At 40.7% G+C, this 17,703-nt stretch overlaps 1 protein-coding gene across 1 annotated transcript; it reads left to right on the plus strand.

The window, feature by feature from the left end:
• The first annotated feature begins 853 nt into the window (after nt 1–853).
• On the plus strand, nt 854–15,873 carry LOC111864038 (venom serine protease). The gene is made up of 8 exons (XM_023850992.2): nt 854–1,030; nt 6,027–6,260; nt 8,296–8,529; nt 10,360–10,558; nt 12,905–13,102; nt 13,680–13,837; nt 14,931–15,084; nt 15,797–15,873. The coding sequence occupies exons 2-8, from the start codon at nt 6,036–6,038 to the stop codon at nt 15,817–15,819; spliced, it is 1,191 nt and encodes a 396-aa protein (XP_023706760.1). The 5' UTR covers nt 854–1,030; nt 6,027–6,035; the 3' UTR covers nt 15,820–15,873.
• Nucleotides 15,874–17,703: the final 1,830 nt, after the last annotated feature.

A 17,703-nucleotide genomic window follows, 5' to 3' on the forward strand; every position in this document is an offset into this window, starting at 1 on the left:
TAATTTATTACGACTGACATATTTTACATTAAGGTCGATAAAACGTGAAAGGAAGTACATTAAGTTATTTAAAAATATTTCCACGCATGGCCCTGTTTACATACAAAATAGCTGGTAGCAGGCACACGCAGGGCCCAGCAAATTTTGGATTACATCACCAGAAAGACAAAAATTCCACTCGCCACACATTTCTTCACAAGACAGACAACACCTACCCACACCACTGCAATTGCCACATGCCAACGTACATAGCGTCACATAACGGCATAGGATTCCGCGTCTTATGTATTATGTACGTAAGATATGATTTACTTTTCAACATTTGTGAAGAAAAAAAGATAAAAGGATAGAAGATTAACCCAACACATGTCCCCCTCCTTGATTTTACCACCTAATAATATTTTATAAAGAATACAAAATGTTAAACTTTTCGGAAGGGGTACGACCTTCAGATGGAATTATATTTTAAGATATTAATGTAAGGGTGTTAAGTTTTTATGTAGTAAAAAACTTACAGGTCACATTGGACGGAGTGATTTATAATTTGTATTAATTTTGGATTTATTATTTTTAATAATATAGATTTTAATTATTTTTGCTTACAACCATCAGAACTAAATAACGTGTTCCATTAAAAAAAATGTGTTCATGTTTTTTTATCATTTGAAAAATAGGGGGAGGCTCACCTTGTATTTGATCTATTGTGGGATCTTCATTCTTGTCATTATTTTGACTGAACTTCCTTTTTAATTTCGGTGGTATTTTTAGGTTCATTTCAGTATTGTTTTCATGTGCTGATAATGTACAGCACGAAACAGATAAGGGGAAGGACGCGCCTGAAGTCTGTACCCAGTGAACGCGCACTTCCACATAATTATGGTCCGATATTCAGACAGAAGCGCCGTTGTTTTATTCCTGTCACACTTGTCAAACCCGAATATAATTTATTACAAATTGTGATATAAAACTGCCAGAGACGTACACTTCGTGGAGTAGAGGAAACTTGAAGTGCGACTGTGTTCTATCTCAGGTAGGTACTGGCATCCAGCCTGACTGTTACTGAGTATCATTGTGAACAAAGTGAAAACGTATAGTTTTTTTTATTGCTAGTGGGATGGGACTAAGTCCCTTGTACTGCGGCCACTTCTGGCCTATTGTACCAGCCCCAGATGATAGGTGAGGGTGATTGTGGAGCAAGTGGTGGAATGAAGATTGGCAGGGGAAACCGAAGTACTCGGAGAAAACCTTACCCAGCGCCACTTTGTCCACCATAAATCCCACTTGAACAGACCCGGGATCGAACCTGGACCGCCGCTGTGGGAAGCCAGCGACTAACCGCTTGAGCTATGGCGCGGTCAAAATATCACTGTTAATTCAGTTCAGTTCGTGTTTATTTACATGCAAATTTAACAGCACAGAGGCCAATTACAAAGTTAGCACGAGTACATAGAAATACACAAAAATAATTAAAGAACAAAATACATAATATGACAGTCTATATAATGGCAATAAATTAATAACAATTCCAAGAAAAATTAAAGTTAGCATTAACAGGCGAGCAAAATAAAATAAGTACATTGCAATTGTTATATCATTTGTGAGGAGAAAGGACGATACACGTACATACACACACACACAGAAGTTAATAATAACAACAATAATTCTTACTTATTTGTGTGCTAACACAACATCCAAATAATAATTAGTAATTATAATAATAATTAATAGTAAATTGCTTTTGCCCAAAAGTCATTTAACTGCTCAGTAAAATATAAACTAAGGGGCCGTGCCATAGCTCAAGCGGTTAGTCGCTGGCTACCCACGGCGGTGGTCCGGGTTCGATCCCGGGTCCTATCAAGTAAGATTTGTGGTGGACAAAGTGGCGCTGGGGCGGGTTTTCTCCGAGTACTTCGGTTTCCCCTGCCAATCTTCATTCCACCACTTGCTCCACAATTATAATCAACCGGGACAGGTACAATAGGCCAATCAGTTGCCGCCGTGCCGAGTGGACCCAGTTGTACTCCACCTCCCAATAAGCGAATTTAAAATATATATAAACTAATTTACGTTAGAAATGACTTTTACCACTTAGTGAATTTACAGGAATTGTTCAAAATAAGGCCCTTCGTATTCAGTACATAATTCACAACGCTGTTGACACCGTTCTATAAATCAAGTTACGGATTTCAATTTCAATATTCCTGTTAATACGAGAGAATATTCTAGATTAAATAACTGTGTACTCCTATAATAAAAATATGTTGTTTCTGTGTCGATTCCTCCTCTCTGTTTCCCATCGCGTCATCACGATGAACATCTGAGTATACAAAGTTTACTCCCTGATACTAACTGATACTGCGCACAATCGTTGCTATATGATTCACCTGCTGTAACATTAAGAAACTGCACTGTNCTTCAAACTATAATGTTTGTCTAAACAATACAATACAAATACAAATATAGATCACTCCGTCCAATGTGACCTGTAAGTTTTTTACTACATGAAAACTTAACACCCTTACATGTTTCGGTCTCTGTGGACCTCTGTTTGCCCTCTGAAGATGGTCCACAGAGACCGAAACATGTAAGGGTGTTAAGTTTTCATGTAGTAAAAAACTTACAGGTCACATTGGACGGAGTGATCTATATTTGTATTTGTATTGTATTGTTTAGACAAACATTATAGTTTGAAGGGTTAAGACAATGAGGAAGTGTTGTGACATATATTCTGGCTGTGGTTCAAATTATTTTAATTACCTGTTATAATTTCCATGATATTTTCTCTTTAAAAATGTAAGCACTGAGTCATATGTTGTAATATTTGCAGAGGAAACAGAAACGTGTCCCGGAGGAAGGACAGATATTTCTGAGCGTGTACATTTATAATTGGGAGACAAATATAGTCGTTGTCTTCAGCGTATATTCGTTCGGTTGGGTAAATTGCTGCTTGTCTTCGCCAGCACAGTCATTTTAGTTCCGAGTCCCACATGACTCATGATCACACGACTCTGGGAGTATTCGGAACCCCTCCTTACTACAGAGAGAATTGCACCAGTGTATAGTACACCAAATAATAATTCAGTAAAAGGCTGGGAATTTGGTAAATACCTAAGCAACTATTACATTCTTAAGAACAACTTTGCTTACAGAATAAGTCAATTTGTGAAAGAATCTTAATTACTTGAGAGTTCATTAGAGTTCAAACTTAATGTACGACTGAAATTCAGGTGACGCATCACAGTCTTTAACGTTATGTGTAGCTTATCTACAAATACATATCATCAAAGGCTGCGTTCTCGGAGAAACAACAGATGGAGGATCATCAGTTCGACGCGTCTCTCTGCTTCCGTCAGTACAACGTGGCGACTGACAACGGTTTGTCCTCCATCTTCTAGAATCGCAGTTCTGGTATCGTATAGTATTAACCTCTTGAAGTCAAAGTCACATTGTGACTGACGGTCAGTCAGTCAGTAAGTCTTGGTGTCGAGCCCCATCTGGAGCTCATGACTAGACATTTATTAATGTTTGACAGTTACGGTCTTGTTTCTGTGGGGCGTCCTCTCTAACGAGAGGATGGGTTTGTCTTTTGTATATGCTGATGACCCTTGCCAGCGCAATCTTTCTCGGGTCTGAGTCCCTTGGGACTGGTGACCATATTTTACTGACTCAGATTTGAGACTTCCCTTTTTGTTGACTCCTACGACTTGCAGGGTCACGGTGGAGGTATTCGACTCCGCCTCCGCATGGGCTAACCTCTAAAATTTCTTACAAATGTCACAATATATAAGAATTCGGTTCGTACCTCACAGGAAACACACTCCGTCTCCATAACAACGACCAACCGGTTAGTGGTGTTTAGGGAAATAATCGCTGTTTATTGTGAGAACCATACGGAACACATAAATACACTGTGTGGGCAGAATGCAGAGTTTTAGTGTGTTAAAGCACGTAGTACACATGGAACCAGTAGGCCTTGAAGGGCTCATTTGGATTTGAAGAGATATCATAGTGGCCTCCTTGCTTATGCCTTCACTCATACAGTCAATGAAGATAAGAAGTAAAGCGATCCCTGTAGCAGGCCATGGAGGCCCATAGGGTTGTCAGACGTCGAGGCTCCCACATTTTCTAGACAATCGACTCACAGATGGTGGTAAGGTTGTTAGACTTACGCGCCTGCCGCCCTATAACCTCCAGGAAAATTCTTGGAACTCATTTCTATTAGAGGCTGAGTCGACCCCAGGGCCACAGTGCGGCTGGAAGGATTAGGCCAATTGAAAAAAATCCACTTCATCAGGACTGGAACCTTCCGGCTTGTAGCATAGTGCCTCAACCAACTACGCTACCACGTGCCCCTGATAGAGACATGTAGGTCTATATGAATTCTTCAAACACGCAGTCACCATCTCATTTCGTTGTATTTAAAACAGATTGTTTTTCGTCTATGATTGTGCTATTAAGAGACAGAATGAAAGTTTAGTGCAATGTACAAAAACATATTTTTTGCTCACAAAGAATTTCACAATAATTTTTTTCAAGTTTAAAAGACAAGAATTAGATGAAGATTGCTATCTTCTCTCAGATTTGGCGTCGTGTAGACTGGTAGTTACCGATGCTTCAGAGTACGAAATTGCCTCCGTCTTCAGGGTCGAAATATAAGCCAAGCAAACAGCAAGTCTCAGGTACACAACTTCTTCGTGTTGATTGCTTCCTTGACTTACTCTTTGGCCTTGAATATGGAGGCAGTTCGTTACCCCTAAACGTCTGTAAATTCCTATCAGAGGTCACAGCATCGCATCCAAAGAGAGTATTCTTCATAGCCTCAAACCCAGTACTCAGTCATCGGTTGCTTAAGAACTTCTTTCGTAATACTGACAGACTTCGTCTTGAAAGTGTGAAAGACGGCAAATTAATCCTTATCTTCCCTACAAGGGCGTTGACTCAGTCTGTTAATAACATTCTTAGTAAATAATGAAAATAGACTGCGACATAATGGAGATGAAACTGATCGTTACTGAACAATCTTAAGTTGTTCTGTTGAAACGTCTCTTCCACGAATTCTGTTATCAACGCTTTGGTAACCATAAGCTCGAACAAGTTATTGCGTGTTAGTTGAAACATCAATACAAAATATAATTCTGCCTGTTGTTTTGTATGGATGTGAAGCTCGGTCTCTTACCTCCTGACTGAGAGCGTTTCGATATAAGCTCCTGGAAATTTGGATCCAACACGGGGTAAGTAACGGAATAAAAAATATATAATGATGGTTCCAATATTCTGTCTGTATAATCCAACGGATTCCTTACTCTACACATTTCGACAGAGAAGACGGAAGCACATTTTCCTCCGAAACGCTATGTAATTACAAGACTACACAGGTTCCACAACTCAGAAGGCTACATTCTGAGCAATCATGGCCTTAAAAACTAAAAACAAAATTTGTAATTTATTTAGCTTGTTTTTATTCCAAGTAATTTAACTCGCGTCAATTTTAGATGAGGTCAGTAAAGTAAAATTTAAAATTTCTGTTAATTTCGTAGCAATTCTTTTTTATGTATATTGTGACATGTAGATCCATTGCCAAGTAAGAGCTGTGTAAACAGATGACAATACAAAACAACCGTTGCTAGGGAACAACTCTGTGGACACGTTGTTTCTCTGGCAACGAGAGAACACGCAATAATTGAAGAGGTGTTTTCTGTGCTGTCCGTGTCGGGTTTGTACAACGAGGACTAGTAGTTCAGTTATGTCAATACGCAACTCTCAGACAAGGGAAAAAAGATCTTATATGTGCTGTAGTGATCTTTGGAGTGTGTAACTCAGTGAGACTGTCGTAGCTATTTGTAGTTACGTTCTGTAAGCGTTCAGTAAATCCGATTACCGGTCCAAACCCCGTCTATAGTCACCATCACGTGACAATATGTTAAGGAGTGAGTAAGGAACCGACTGCAACGGCTCAGTCGTGCTAGATGGAGGCAAGAATGTAATAAAGAAGGATTTTGGTAAGTGAGTTGAGTGATGTTTGACAGTCTGTAAGGATGGACGCTCTCCGGCTGGTGACATATGGGGCAATTCTGTTAGTGGACGCTGTCTGGACCCTCGATTGCGTCTATTATCAGGAAGTGGCGGCGGGACAGAGCTTTAATGTCTACTCACCGAACTACCCCAATAACTACCCTTCTGGTATCAGCTGTACCTGGGAAGCAGTTGCACCCTCCAATTCGCACTTCATCCTCCAGTGCGATGAATTCTCCACACCTGCGGTGAGTGCAATGCTTGGAAATGCTATAACCTCGATACTCAAATACAACGCGCTAGCATTTTATGAGAATTTAAAATAGTGCTCTATAAAAATATTAATAAAATCTCATATTTTGAGCAACGTTTTAAATAATATGTATTCCCCCCCCCTCCAAAAGAACATCGGTAATTCATTTATTTCTATGAGAAAATTTGTCTTGAATTATGCGAGTTTTGAATCATGTGAGATAGCGTTCCTCGCATATAATGCAACTGCACTTAACACTCTCCTTTCAAGAGTTTCCTGAGATGTTTAAATGTCTTTAAACCCTTGTACGAGCTGATCCCCCGTCCAAGGAGTCCTATCGACTGTGTATAGGATTAGAAATTTGAAAAGGCAACCAGGGCCCAATAAACAGCTGTAGAGGCAAAATAATAAATTTAAAAGCTCTTACAATTTCACGAACTGACAAAATGAAATCATGAAAATGACACAAACTGAAACTGCTTTTTGAAGGAGGATTAATGGGCAGGCCATAAATCACCCATGGAGGAGAAGAGGAATGCATATAGGGATTTGATGCGAAAGCCAGAAGGAAAATCATTAGGAAAACATACACGTAAGTGGGAGGATAATATTAAAACGGATTTTAGAGAAATACTAATACGGGGTGGGACGGTTTGGTTTGATCTGGCTCAGGATAGGGACCAGTGGCGACATCTTTTGAACACGGTAGTGAACCTTCGGGTAACGTAAAATGCTGGGAAATTTTTTGAATAGTTGAGCGACTGGTGGCTTCTCAAAATGGAAACAGGTCCGTGGAGTCAGTTACTGCTTTTTAATATTAGTTTCAGAAGGTGTTGTATAATCCCGAAACAACGAAAAAGAAAATGTATATAAAATATTCATCATAAAAGTTGTGAGATTTGAGTTTCTTGCGACTGTAAATATTCATGGGTTGACAGAGTAACACACTGTGCACACTGTAACATGTGCGAATACATGAGCTAAAATCGGCCTTGTCAATATTAAACTGAAAACCAATGTTTCGGAGGTCTCCTCTGTTTCCATCATCAGAGACGATGTTATGAATGACCGCATGTCTGTGATATTTATACCAGTTTATGAAACTGAATCCTCTTCTATCTGGTGCATTATGCAGTAGGAAAGGAGGAGTTAAACTGTACGGTCACCCATCCGGCTCTAACCTCACAACCGTGTTGCTTAACCTGGTGTCTCTCTAAGCGGCCTCCTTTGTCTAGAGGTAACGTTCCCACCTCATGACTCGTCGTACGCGGGTTCAAACCCGGCGGAGGTCGTGGAATTTTTAAGGGCGGAAAAATTCAGGGAACAAGTCCTCCGGAAGGGACTTTAAGCCGTGGGTCCCGTGTCGTAGCTTTATGGTATGTAAAATAACCTCATATCTCCAAAGGAGGTCACTGAGCCAAATTCAAGGACATTTCCCGCCCAACAGTAGTCTCTAACACCTCTGATAGATGGGGGAAGCATTATAGATACCGCCAAGCCAGTAGAGGCGGAACTCGCTGGCTCGGTCGGGACTGATGGCACACACCAATATCGGTAGGGTATAGAGACTGGTAGAATATCATAGAGGGAAGCACAATGGACCGATACTGATGTAAGTGCATGGGGAAACCCACCCTCTTCAATAACTAACTAACTAACCTGGTGTCTCTGTTGTCAGATTATTTTCTTTCCTTTTCTACATGTCATCTTGGGTTTTCTTGGGGTTTTTTTGGTGATATATATGTGTGTGTTGTATTTTAGTGTGGTTCTGGGATTCCATGCTTTGCTGAGTTGGTCACCGGATGGGGTTACATGGACTGACCTGTCGGAGAACCTACGAAAGTAAAATTATCTACAGACAGTATAAACAGAGAGGAAGGCTTAGCGCATGCGCCAACTTGCTGTATGTGTGTTGTGTTACTGTTTATTTGAATGTTAACCAGGAAGTCTCCTCTGTTAAATTAAACCAAGGCTCCGTGGCCCGGAGGAACCAGTGATATGCAAGAATGTTGTTTTCTGTTGCGCAACAGAGCCAGAACTGCGTAGAAGACCGATTCAGCGTCTCTCCGTCTGGGGACAAGAAGCTAGCTGACGCGCATGCGTACTGCGGCTCAGGTACATTTACCATCGAATCAGACAGCAATCGCATTGCGATGCAGCTGGATGCTCCGTACTTCAGCAAAGGGGGAAAATTTATGTGTAAGTTGACTGCGACTGTGCCGTCGACCCCCAAGCCAACATGTGACTGTGGTTGGAAGAAACAGGTACAGAAATTTAGTATCACTAGATTTTTAAAGATAATGTAAAAATAACCCAAAGAAATAAATCGAACACTTAAAAAAAAAACTGAAATTGCGAGATGCTCACTGAACCAGTCATGGGAGAACTGACCGAGCGACTGCGCGTCCGCCCAAGCAAATTGAGAACGCAACCACATGACCACCACTTGATTTGTTATTCGAGTTTCAAAATCGGATTTCCCTCGAATTTTTTGTTCGAGTTTCAAGTTGTTCGAACGTCAAACCATTCGAAGTTCGAGGGTCCACTGTACTTTCTGAGTTGCGGCTTCTGTATCTTTGGGAATTTGTTTATGGGAATTTGAATTTGTTTACTTGTGGCTTCTGATATATGAGAAAAATTCTACACCCCTCCCCCTTAATATTTGTTAGTGTGGAAAAAATTGTGTATGTCCCCATAAGTACACGTACGTATTTGTTTACTTGTGAGAAATATCCTTCTAACCCCTAGAGATGCGGCAACTTCTCCGACTCTAGTGTGAGGAAAGAAGCCGCTATAGTGGGCTGCAGGCAGAAGGTATCGAGCGTGAATCTGCCCTCAGATCACAGCGCCGGTACCATCTAATCTTATATAAGATTCTACTGTTATGTTAAACAATTTCAATAATACTAATTGGTATCTCTGTAGTGTAATGTGTCTTCAATAATTATAGGATAATCTATTATGTTTCTGGTGCTTACTTGCTTCGTTTCAGGCAATAAAATTGTTGATTTATTGGTATCTGATGGAATTGAATGGTCAGATTCACGCTCCGTCCGATGTATCCTCTGGAGAAGAAGCCGCTGTATCCACTGAACAGGAGGCTGGGTGGGCTTCACAACCAATCTGGACTCTCTGTGAAGAGAATTACTTCGCTCCCACCGGGACTCAAACCCCAACTCCCCGATTGCCCAGTCCACAGCGTAGTCAATTTACTGACTGAACTATCTCTAATCACATAAAATACTACTACTACTACTACTACTACTACTACTACTACTAATACTAATACTAATACTACTACCACCACCACCACCAATAATAATAATAATAATAATAATTTGAACTTCATAACTTGTACTCTTCTCCAAGTATAATTAGAATGATCAAGTCAAGGAGGATAAGATGGACAGGGCATGCAGCTTAATCGAGGAGATATAGAATATTTCTGGGAAAGCCAGAAGGAAAGAGACCATTAGGAAGACCAAGACGTAGGTGGGTGGACAATATTAAAATGGATCTTAGAGAGATAGGATAGGATGGTATGAATTGGATTTACCTGGCTCAGGATAGGGACATGTGGAGGGCTCTTGTGAACACTGTAATGAACTTTCTGTCCAGTGATTGAGGCTAGCTCTTTCTAACGGACCCAACTGAATAGGTGTTTTCCTTCACCTGAGGACGGAAACAGATCCAGTTTCCGAAACGTCGTGTTTTTATTTGTTATCTTAAAAACCAGGACGATGGATAAAGTCCAAAAACCCAATATATCAATGAACTTTCTGGTTCCGTAAAATATTGGGGAGTTCTTCAATAGCTGCAGAATTGGCGGGTCCTCAAGAAGGGCTCAGCTCCATAAGTGTGTAATAATAATTTAATCATGATTTATTCACCTGCCGACTTAAGAGCCCAAATGTCAATCAGAAAATGAACACGAGTGAAGAAAAAAAACGATATATAAAAACAAGGAACTTTGTATCGAATGAATAATAATAATAGTAATAATAATAATTTTATTAACACAAATCGAAGTATTACTGAGATGTGACAAAAATAGGAAATAGTAATAAGTAGAAGAATTGCTCCTGTTTCCGCAGTCTCGAATTGTGAACGGCCGCGAGACCGGTGTGAACGAATATCCTATGATGGCTGGCCTGGTGGACCTTCAGATAAGGGATGTAATCTGCGGTGCTACAGTGATCTCGAGCCGCTACTGTCTCACCGCGGCCCACTGTTTGCTGAACCGCCAAACTGCGTACACAGCCATCCTAGTCGGGGACCACGACATTTCCACCGGTACGTTGATGCCATGAAGCAGCTACTCCTTGCCGCAGAAACATGAATACGGAGCCGTTGTCTAGTAATAGACGTCTTCTCCGGCTCCACCATTCCGGCTTTAAGCCGTCATGTCACAGTTACGCTGAAAGGTAGTATTATTTATTATTATTGGAGGGGGTGGGTTTCCCCATGCACCGCGACTAATAGTCTATTGTACGTCCCCCTTTGATATTCTACCAGTCGCCATACCCTGCCGGTACTGGTGCTCGCTATCAGCCCCGTTCAGCCAACGAGGTCGGCCCTCGGTACCTCGATACTCCCCCCATCTACCAGAGGCATTGGAAACTACTTGGGCGGGAAACTTGCCTAATTTTGCTCAGAGGTCTCTTAGACACATGAGGATCTTTTACGTGCCGTAAATCTACGACACGCTACCCACGGCTTAAAGTCCCCCCCCCCGGAGGGCTTGTTCCCTGAATTTTTGCGGCCTTAAAGATTCCACGAGGTGGGAACGTTACCCCTGGACTACGGAGGCCGCTTTACGCTGAAAGGTAACTCGAGTTTGCAAGTGGTGACGTAAACGTCCTACTTTAGCCTCAGATCTTGGCCTTGTTGTAGGTGTACGAGTGACCGCGACGAGGTTGTGAATATGTCAACGAGATTCGAGTCTTTGAATAGGTTCCAGTGTGATCTTGTACACATACTGTGATGAACATCGAAGTTTTCATTGCAATTTCCCAACCAGCTGAGGAGGCCGAACCATTAATTTTATCAGGAAGAAATTTCAGCAAGACCGCCTCTGTGATCTAATGGTCAGAGTTCCTGGCTACAGATCCATAAGTCCCGAGTTCGATTCCCTGCGCTACCAGATTCTGTGAGAAGTAGTGGATCTGTAACGGGGTCCATACAGCCTCATGAGGATAATTGAGGAGCTAATTCAAGGAAAACCGAGATTAACGGTCGTGGGGATCCGTTGCGCTGACCACGCGACACCCTCTATCCGCAGAAGTTGGCACTAACTTCGCCGACAAGCGGCGGTCGCTCGGTCGTTATAGTTCGCTTTCGGGCTACAGGCCACGGAGTTTTTTTTTTGGGACATTCATAGTTACTAGTGAAAATCGTGTCACTCCCCTAGTGTTATTGGATGATCAAGTCAAGATGCATCAGGTAGGCAGGTCGTGTAGCATGCGTGGGGTAGAAAATAAATATATAAAATGGGCCAAAATGAAAGAAATGGACCTCTTGGAAGACCCTGGAATATACAGAAGGATAATAAAGAAATATGATTGGAGGTTATGGACTGAATTAATTTGTTTGAAGTGACAGGCTCCTGTGAACATGGTAATGAAATTTTGCATACAATATGATGTCTTGACTAGATGAGCGTCTGTTAGCTAGTTGAGAAGGACTTTGCTCTATGGAGTTATTTATTTACTAATATCAGTGGGTTTTTTTATTGCCCCAGATGATAGGTGAGGGTGATTGTGGAGCAATTGGTGGAATGAAGATTGACAGGGGAAACTTAAGTACTCGGAGAAAACCTACCCCAGCGCCACTTTCTCCACCACAAATCCCATTTGACCAGACCCGGGATCTAACCTGGGCCGCCACGGTGGTAAGCCAGCGACTAACCGCTTGAGCTATGGCGCAGCCATTTATGTCAGTGGGTTGATCAGTAAGTAAGTTAGCCAGAACCAATTCCTGGATCTTTGCATCATATGGAAGTGAGCAGTGCTGCCAAAGTTACAGAAGTACACGCTGCCACATTCTTCAGGGTCGATCCTAAGATGGAGGCAACATGTACCTCTGGAACATCGGTGACTGCCACATTCACACTGCAAATAGCCAAGAGCCTGGTGAACATCAACACCGAACCACTGTGAGAACCTAAAATTATTAGTTTGTTTGTTTGTCAGTCAGTCAGTGAATTACTTTTGTCTATGAATAAATAAGTTAGTTGTTCAGTGTGTTAGATTTGTCTTTATTAGACTGGATATTCCATTACTAAATTAGTAATTACATAAGTTAGCTAATTAGTCCACAATGCAGTCAGTCAGTTGATTGGTTAGTTTGTTAGCCAGCTAGATAGGTATTTTGTCAGCCAGTTGTCCCAACACAGCAGCCTGGGTTCTATCCTAGGTCGGGTCATGTGGGATTTGTGGAGGGACAAAGTTGCAGGTTTTCTCCAAGTACTATGGTTCCACCCAGCCAATTCTCATTCCACAAAATGCTTCATATGCACCTATCATCTGTGGCTGATGCAGTAGGTCAATTAGTGGCCAACATACTGAGTGGACTCAGTCTCACACCACTCCAAGTAATTAAAAAAAAAGAAGTTAATTAGTGCAATAATTAACATTACAGGGACTGAAACAAATTCAGCCAAGTTGCTGACAACCGAGCACTTCGAGCCACACCCGCTGTACAATTCAGCGACACAAAGGAATGACATTGCTGTGGTGCGGGTGTCACAAGACATTGTGTTCAGCCTGGAGGTGGGACCTGCCTGTCTTCCCTTTCGCTTTCCAACAACAGCTGTGGGAACCCAAGTAGATGTTTTGGGCAAGTCAACTTCTTCAGCTTCAACATTCAAAATTGCTTCAAAATGAACCATATTTTGTTTTAATTTTACCAATGTGTGTTAAACCAAGTCATGGAACTTAACAAAGATTCATTGGACCCCAGAAGTGCCAACTGCTACAGTGCCACAGAACCAATGTCTTCATACACTCTGTCGAAAACATCTCTTAGCGTACATAATAACTTGGGTAGGCAACCTTACCTAAAGAAAGGCCCATGTGTTCAATGGGATCTTTGGTATAATGATTTCGGTTCCCTGTGTGTGTTAAAAATATAATGTTGTAACTTTCTGAATTATTGCTTAACAACAGCTCTCAATGTTTGATGATGATGTATCCTCAGAGATGTTTAGGCACTGTTTAGTCACTGTAGTCAGAATATCAAGTCTCACGCTCGATAATGCTCACTTTGTGAATGCAGTGGGGGAGAAATTGTAAAAAAGACACTATTTGAATCTATATGGAAATACATTTTGAACTGTTATCTGCAGATGGAAGAAAAGTAGACATAATTTCAACAAAAGAAGGGTTATAACAAACACTTGATTTCTGTTCATTAGGATGGGGCACAATAGAGCAGGGTGGACCAAAATCAGATAAGCTGTTGGAAGCTGAGCTGTATGTTGTAAATACTTCTGCATGTCAGCAAGCATTTGGCAGCAAAGTGTCCACAACTGACAATCTCTGCACCTCTGGAGCTGGTACCGACGCCTGCCAGGTATCTTTACAGCTAAATATGACTCCACTCACCCATACACCATCATGATGCAGCGTAATTAAGCCTTGTGCTTAATTAGGTGAAGGTACAACTTTATGTTCAAGCTAAAAGTAAATTTTTCCCTGTGTGGCATTCTTTGAGCACTATGCATGAAGATGTATGGGAGAGTACATATATAGGTCTGTGTGTTCATATTTTTATCACCAGATGGAGAGAAGTGGCCACCTTCACTCCTAGAGCTAGTTGGATCATGTGGAAAGAAGATAAAAAAAATCACTTGCCCCAGTCAGGAATCAAACAAATTCCTTGGCTGTCCAGCATCCAGCCTATAGCTGGTCATTATACTAACAGAGCTACCAACTTTACATTTACATCACAGGAACAATTCAGATCTTCTGTTTTCCTTTTCAAAGCTTCAATGTCTCTTTTTTGGAGGGGGGGTACTTCTTTCTTTGTCATTGTCTTAGACTATATAGCAGTGAATGAGAGGATGGCCAGTGAATGATAACTTGATGAATCATAAAAGATTTGTAATTGGCCAGGACCTAAGGAAGGTAGTATCCTTGCATTATATTGGGGGGACTGAATAAAATGATGGAAAACCTGTGTGAGGACAGCTGGTGTACCAACTGAGATTCAAATCTTGCACCTCTTGAATACGAGTCTAGAGTTTTGCCACTACTCTGACCTTCTGTATACAGGGATATCTTAGTCAATACAATCACTACGCCATAGGTGTAGTGACTGGGGTTCAAGTCTCAGAGGAGGCAGAGAATTTTCTTTTTACCACTATGTCCACATCAGCTTTGAGGCCCACCCAGCCCTCTGTTCAGTGGATACCAAGAGCCCTTTCCCTACACTAGAACAGCTGATATGTGAAATTAACAGTGCATCTTAATCTAACACCAAGGTTAAGAATGCATCACTGGTCCAATGACTGAGGTTAATTCTTAATGGATGTAAAACAAAATAAGTGTCCCCCACACTTCCAGTTTCTGGAATGTTGTGTTCTCTATACAGTCTATGATGTCCAAGAACTCAGTATTCCTGAGGATTATGGTGGTTGGTTATTAATATGTACATTTGTGTGCAGGCCGACTCTGGGGGCCCAGTGTTGTGGCTGGGACCGAGTGACAGACTACAGCTCGTGGGCATTATCAGCTATGGTAGGGGGTGCGCTTCAGAGTACCCTGCAGTTAACACACTCGTCTATTCATATATAAACTGGATACTCTCTGTCACTCCTGGTAAGCATTCTAATTTCTTTCTTATCCAGCAGTCCAAGTAAGTTTTTGCATGCAATGGTAAGATAATATTATTGGAACATATACTTGCTGTCCCCCTTGATAACACTGTGGGGACTTTGTGCTTGATGCTAGTCCTTTATGATAAGTACTGCCAGTAACATTATGTTAAACACCAGTCACTCCAAGTTTGTACCATGGGGACTTTGTGCTTGGTGCTAGCTCCTTTTGTTAAGTACTTTGGAGTCATTTTGCTTCATGCTCATGTACTTCAGAAGGAAACAAATTAAATGACAAAGGAACAAATTTATTTTCATGGCCCTCTTACAAAATGTCTAATGTGTGATACAGATTACTAAGAAATATAACATATTTGAGTTAATCTTAACCTCTAGATAATAAACAGAAGTGACAACAGAAACTGAACAAACAATTATTTCATCAGCCTCTTTCACAAAATTATGACTGTTGTGAAGTTCATAATGCCAGTCACAGTGTGCATATCATACATAATCGCAAGACACATATCTTCTAAATCGTAAGAGACTGAATACATATGGCACAGAAGCTCTTAATTTTATCTTTATAATTTGCCATTTAAATTCATGGGGTACTTTGCTAGTTCCAGCCTGTTTCAGCATTATACAGTAGCATAAATGTTGGTTCTGACTGCTACAATCTGTACTTAATGCACTTTGCCTCTGTATATTTTCAGATGTCCAGTACTGTGTGCGGTGAGAAGTCACCTAAACTCTGTAACTGTGGAAAATAAATTGTTTACATATATAGTGAGTAGTATTTTTATTGATAAAATAATCCTGTCCTTGCAGAGATCTGTGTGAAGTATGGAGATATTTGATGCAAATCATAATCTCTGTAATATAATCAGCAAGAAATGGGAAGAACTATATGCTTTTGTTTCTTCAGGTTCTATGAAATAGATCCTCTGATCTGGAGAATTTTTATAGTAATGCTTCCTACCATTCAGTCCAGAAACTTTTGTCTTCATATCTGCTGTTCAAAAACATAAAAATTAGAATATACAAAACTGTAACTTTGCCTGTGGTTCTGTATGGGTGTGAAACTTGGTCTCTCACATTAAGGGAGGAACATAGACTGAGGGTCTTTGAGAACAGGGTGTTGAGGAGAATATTTGAACTGAAGAGAGATGAAGTGACAGGAGGTTGGAGAAAACTGCACAATGGGGAGCTTCATAACTTGTACTCTTCTCCAAGTATAATTAGAATGATCAAGTCATGGAGGATGAGGTGGCAGGGCATGTAGCATGAATGGGGGAGAAGAGAAATGCATATAGGAGATTGGGGGGAAAGGCAGAAGGAAAGAGACCACTGGGAAGACCAAGGCGTAGGTGGGTGGACAATATTAAAATGGATCTTAGAGATATAGGATGGGATGGTATGGATTGGATTGATCTGGCTCAGGATAGGGACCAGTGAAGGGCTCTTGTGAACACGGTAATGAACCTTCAGGTTCTATAAAATGCTAAGAAATTCTTGAGTACCTGAAGATTTGGCTTCTCCTCAAGAGGGGCTCAGCTCCATGAGTAAGAAGGGGAATTATAAATACCTGCGTAACGTTGGCTTTCCTTGGCATAATATTGGTGTTACGTTGTGCGTTGATTGATTCACTATTTCATAAGCTGCCTTGGTGGTGGGGAATACACGTTTCTCTCTCTTGGCAGCCTATTTGCCCCAAGAGTAGCCATAAGTTCAAATAAATATAAAAAAAAATGGAAAAATGAAAACAAATGCGGTTTATGTGAGATGCTCGATTCATGTTCTGTGGTATTGTACTGTTGTGTTGGCTGCACTTGTTCACTATCGCTATAAAGTTATTGGCGCGTAAAGTGTCACCGTGAAAACACATCATGGAGCTGCATACACTTCTCTGCATTAGGTATATGCGTATTTAAGAGAACAGCGTATATAGTGAACCTAAAGAAGAACTACAAGTTGTTGACGGTATTGTCCTAATCATGTTTTATAACTATCTGTGAAATATACATGGTACTGTGAACAGTCTGTGTTTTAGTGGGTGCAAGAAGCGTGAACGGATTTGATTACGTACCTTTCCTTCGATCCTCAATGCAGTCTTTTTTTTTCTCGTGATATGTCTGGCCTGCATACGTAAGTACGAACTATATATCATCGTGTTTATTGTGTATGTAAATAAATTATTCCTTCGAGCCCGAATGAAATTACGTTTTCTCACGTAACTTTTTAGGCCAGCATGCATTAAGTACGAATTATATACAGTCACGTTCAGCAGTATGGTGTAGAGTAAATATTTTCGTTGAAAAGAAATATACTACTTAATGTTTCTTTAAAAAAAAAAGTTATTAGTTTTGCGTCAGTTATTAGTACCTAGAGACTGTTTTGCAAAGAGCAAACCATGCTGCTATACCTCTTATCATCATACAGTTCAGGTATTAAAGTTGTTTTTGTTATTATTTGTAATTTGCCTCTGAGCTGTTAAGTTTGCACTTCGTAAAAAAGAATAGATTTATTATTATTTATTTGTTATTTAGTTTTTAGTAGTAATTTTTGTATTTTCTCTTCTTCCTTGCCTTTGTCTTTTCACAATTTCTGCATTAATGTATTT

The sequence above is a fragment of the Cryptotermes secundus genome, unplaced genomic scaffold (genome assembly GCF_002891405.2).
Source record: "Cryptotermes secundus unplaced genomic scaffold, Csec_1.0 scaffold3101, whole genome shotgun sequence".
NCBI lineage: Eukaryota > Metazoa > Arthropoda > Insecta > Blattodea > Kalotermitidae > Cryptotermes > Cryptotermes secundus.